The 5,000-nt window shown below is 38.7% G+C and overlaps 1 protein-coding gene across 1 annotated transcript in view; it reads right to left on the bottom strand.

The window, feature by feature from the left end:
* Positions 1-3,589, bottom strand: part of LOC122267838 (uncharacterized) — an 18,334-nt gene extending 14,745 nt beyond the window's left edge. Inside the window, exons 1-8 of the mRNA XM_086540190.1 lie at positions 3,438-3,589; positions 3,032-3,256; positions 2,329-2,916; positions 1,957-2,184; positions 1,147-1,836; positions 817-1,041; positions 466-723; positions 1-362 (exon numbers count right to left, since the gene is read on the bottom strand). The exon at positions 1-362 is cut by the window's left edge and continues 55 nt beyond it. Coding sequence (XP_086396316.1) covers positions 1-362; positions 466-723; positions 817-1,041; positions 1,147-1,836; positions 1,957-2,184; positions 2,329-2,916; positions 3,032-3,256; positions 3,438-3,524 — 2,663 coding nt within the window. The 5' untranslated portion in view covers positions 3,525-3,589. The remainder of the gene's footprint in view (positions 363-465; positions 724-816; positions 1,042-1,146; positions 1,837-1,956; positions 2,185-2,328; positions 2,917-3,031; positions 3,257-3,437) is intronic.
* Positions 3,590-5,000: the final 1,411 nt, after the last annotated feature.

Below are 5,000 nucleotides of genomic sequence, written 5' to 3'. Positions count from 1 at the left end.
TTCCGTTGACGTAAATTCCTATAGGTTTGCATGAAGTCCTTTTCACAACACCATTCATTAGCACTTTCCAGCACTTCCTTTACAGCTTGACTGTAGTTCTGGCGAACATTCTCGAAGAAATGGTCGTCGGAAAACAGACCCTTCCTGATGATGGGCAAATATGTGCTTTCTGAAGTGCATTTGCGCTCACTTGCAAGGGAAACTTTGGACACTTCCGTTTCAGATTCCGATTTGCGAGTATCATCAAAGACTTGATTGCCCTTCACAGTAACTTGATGCTGCTGATCAAGTTGCTCGAGGTTATTGTTCTCATTTGCAACTTCGTAATGAACAGGGATGGTGTGCTTTCGTGTTTGACTTTCCTGTAGAAGAGATCACTGTTAATTCACATAAACTACCTATGCCCATGTTGCAGCTATATGATTTTGGACAACTATTATTCACTTTACTTTAACTTGTACTCACACTTGATGAAACTGAAGTACTATCCACAAACGAAGACCTTGACGATGTATTGGTAGAAGTTTCCTCTAGGTTCTGAGCGTCACATTTTCTTTGGTTTTCAATTTTCACATTGAACGTTGACGAGGCCTTAGTACTGCCTTCTCCTGAGTTCATGATTTCGTCTTTGGTCTCTGTCTGGCTCTTGTGTTCTCTCTCCTTGATGCTCATTGGGACGTTGACTTCTTTGATTGCAATCGTAGGCTTCTGAAAGCCGGAGGACTTTATTGAAAGATAACTTCCATTTCACTTCAAATTAAAGTAGATATATCAGTAGTAAAATCAAAGAGCATTTTTTCACTTTGATATGCTTACCTTTTTGGGAGCCGAAATTGTCAGAACCCCGTCAGAAGACATGACTGAAGTAACGGCTTCGAGATGAATGTCCCCAGGAACAACGAAGCGTCGAAGGAACCTCTTGGTAGACTTGGAACCGTTTTCCTTCTTCTCTAAGTGACCTTCAACCACCAACTCTCGATCGTTCACAGCCTTTACGCTTATTTCTCCTCCATCCATAAAATCTTGAACATCGATTACGAACTGGAAACAAAAGCACAGAGATAAGCGTTTCGTAAAAGTAAATGCTCCGAACAACAAACTATATAGGGTATCTTGAACGATAAACATACACTGCATTATTTTTACCTTATGGTAAGATTCGTCCTCCACTGATGTGACAGCCTGATTCTCCTCTCTCAGATCTTGAGATCGAAGATTCCTGTAGCATGTGAGATCATCGAAGATGGAAGATTCCTCTCCCCAGTTCCTTAGCACTTCCTTTATTGCCTTGTGGAAGTCATTCCTAGTGTCTTGAAAGACAGAGTCGTTAAAGAAAAGTCCCCTTCTTCTAATAGGGACGAACATGTGTCCAGATTCATCGTGTGTTGTAGTTTCCATACGTGACGATTTATCCACAGACTCGCATTCTCTCTTCTCACTAGATTGCCTTTCACTATTACAGTATGTAGATGTTCCAACACTAGATTCCTTGGAAGCAGTAGTTTCAGCCTTTCTTTGCCTCTCCTCCTGCATTTGATTCTGATTTATATTCTTCTGGGAACTTCCATATGTGTCTGTAGAGTCATTAGTCGTGGATCCGATGATATTGATTGGAATTTTCATTCCAGTTTGCTTCTGAGAATTCTTCTCTTCAAATGTCTGACTCTCAGAACAGCGGAGGCACTGACATTCTTCCTCTTGTTTCTCTTCTTTGACAGAGGTTCTTTCCTTGGAAGTACTTGCCTTTGTGGAAGAGGAAGACGTTTGTTCCTGAGAAACAGCTCGTTTTCCTTCGACTGTGACTGGGATGGTTTTGGTCTGCTGAACTTTACCGTTCTGTGAAATGTATAAATGATTATTAAACAAAAGTCAATCATACAATATGTCTTGATTTACTCATTTCACTATTACTTAAAATATCTAATACTAAATACAAATAACAAATAAAAGTCTCACCATTGCAGGAGCAGTGATCGTCAGGATACCGTCTGAGGACATGACAGATGTGATGGCTGTCATGTCAGTGTCTTGTGGCAGAGTGAAGCGGCGTCGGAAGGAGTGTGAAGACAACGATAAACTTCCTTCTTCCTTCTTTTCCACGCGTCCTTCCACCAACAGCTCCTTTTCGTCCAACACCTTCACCTTCACATCTCCACCCATGAAGTCTTGTACATCTAGCACAATCTGGGACAAACATAATATCAATTATGAAAGAACCTTTATATACAGTATATATACACCTTCGTTCGCTTTTTAATCATAATAATATCCATGCCATCAAAAATGAATCAACTGTTACCGAATTGTCTTTGTCAAGAGAAGACTTACCTTATGGCTGGAGTTGCCTGAAGAGACGGTAATGGCCTGATTCTCTTCCTTAAGATTACGGGATCGAAGCTTCCTGTAGTGGTCAAGGACATCACTGCAACGGAAGTCAGTGTCGTCCAAGCGATCTGTTAGCTTTAGATCTGAGTCATTCCACCTCTTGAGGACCTCTCTGATGGCGGAGTTGAAGTCCTGATGAATATCAGAGAAGAAGGAGTCGTGGAAGAAATTTCCTCTTCGAGTGATGGGCAGGAAGGTGTCCCATGAACCATACGAGGCACTATTTGTTCCCTCTTGAACATGGGAAGATTTCCTTTCTTCTGTAGCAGAGAATCCTTCCTCAGTCCTTGAGCGAGACGCATTACTAACTGGAATCTTTGTTTCCTGAGCCTTGCATTCATTTTCCAAAGAACATCTTGCACATTCACATTCCTCTTGTTCTGCGTTAACGGACCTTCCTTGTACGGAAGCGGCCTCAACAGAAGCACCAAAAGATGTGTTAGAAGATTCCGAGTTCTGGAATGTTGACGTGTTCTGATTTTTCTCGATCTTGACGGGAATGACGGTGGTCTTCTGTTGTGCTTCCTCTTCCTGAAGAAGGAAAATGAATTTTAGATTCATAATGTTTTATTTCCTTCCGTTATACATCATGTTCAGTTTGGTTTGTATGAAATGTTACAAAAGAGATCAGAGATAAAATACTTACAATCTTAGAAACTGTGATTGTGAGGATTCCATCCGAAGACATGACAGATGTGATCGCTGCCATGTCAACAAGATGTGGCAAGGAAAAGCGTCTTCTGAAGGAGCGTGCAGACACGGAAGAGCTTCCCTCTTCTTTCTCCACACGTCCTTCCACCACCAGCTCTTTCTCGCCTACTACTTTCACCTTCACGTCTCCACTCATGAAGTCATTCATGTCCAACACAATCTATGAAATAGACATTTCTTAATGTTATCTATCTCTTACTATCAACTCTATTTCCAAATTACGACTATATATATATATATATATATATATATATATATATATATATATATATATATATATATATATATATATATATGTACAAATTAATGTCAAGAAATTGTTTGTCGGACACATGGCTTACCTTATGACTGGCGTTGTCCGGTGACACTGTGATGGCCTGATTCTCTTCCTTCATATCACAAGATCGAAGCTGTCTGTAACGACCCATGATGTCGCTGTCGTCCCTGCGATCCGCCACTGTGAGGTCACTGTCACTCCACCGGTTCAGAACCTCCCTGACGGCGGCGTCGAAGTCGTGGTGTATGTTGGAGAAGAAGGAATCTTGGAAGAAGCTTCCCCTTCGAGTGATGGGAAGGAACGTGTCCCAAGATCTCTTGGAAGATCCTCCACACCGACAGAAGTTCGCTTCATGCGCGGAAATCTTTACCTCGCAACACCTCTGGATGGGAGCCATTGTGGACACAAGATATTTAGATTGCAAAGAGTCAGTTCTTTAGACTTGGGAGATGCGAAGGCGGTTGCTCGTGTACTGAAGACGTTGGAGGGCATCCCGACCTTTATATGCGGCGCCTAAGGTGTGTGTCGGTGACGCGGCGATGGCGTCACAAGGTATGTATAGTGCTTGAGACGCTGCCAAGGAGTCCTTCAGCATGATTCAGATCCTAAGAATTATTCTTTATTTCTTGACAGTTGTGTCAGTTCTCAGTCAGGCTCTTGTCTTAATATCATGATCAATTCTATGTGATATTTTTGATTATGTCAGAATTAAATAATACCATTTACTCCATGCGTGTAGGTTGCGTTGTGAACATGCACACTCAGCAGTCAGTGTGGTGAGCAGTGTGCTTCTGTTCGAAGAAATGCATTTGCTTCTATCTAAGCGTGTTTTTTTTTTTTTTTTTATCTACAAAATTAGAATCTATGAAAAATAATAGTGCTCATGGTAGCAATTGAAACATCAAATTCCAATAAGAAACAACGGTGAAGATTGGGTAACAGTGTAAGATATTCCTTTAAAGTTAATACTGATATTGAAAAGGGGACCATGATGTTATTTATAAGAGAAATTAGGATAATGAGGATGAAAATATATATAATACTAATAGTCATAATAATAATAGCAATACTATTGATAATAATGATAATAATTACAATTATAACGATGGTATAGATGATGATGATAAGTATTATTATTATAATAATAATTAGGATGATTAGTGATTAATATTAATAATGATAGTAACAATACTAATATCAACAATTATTTTTGTTCTATGTGTTTATTATTGTTATCATATAACTTTTGGGGTTACTGATATTATTAGTATTATCAAAAATAACATTACTGTTGATGTTTTTGTACTTGTTGTTATCATTATTATTATCGTAATTGTTATCATTATCATAATTGTCCTTATCATTATTATCACCATTACTATCATTATTATTGTTTTTATTATAAATATCATTACTACTACTATTGTCAGCCTTATTGCCATCGTTATCATTGCTATTATCATTATCATCATTACCATTATTATTACGATCATTATCATTATTATTATGATCATTATCATTACCATCATTGTTATTTCTATCATTATTGTAGTCATTATCAATATTTGTAATAATTAGCGCCATCATTGTCATTGTCATTATCATTATTGTCATTGTTATTAATGGT

Source organism: Penaeus japonicus, unplaced genomic scaffold (genome assembly GCF_977035675.1).
Source record: "Penaeus japonicus unplaced genomic scaffold, GWHDUDI00000001_assembly GWHDUDI00000009, whole genome shotgun sequence".
In the NCBI taxonomy this organism is placed as follows: Eukaryota; Metazoa; Arthropoda; class Malacostraca; order Decapoda; family Penaeidae; genus Penaeus; species Penaeus japonicus.
Note: the sequence above shows the minus strand (reverse complement) of the source record. Positions and strands in the feature narration are given on the sequence as shown.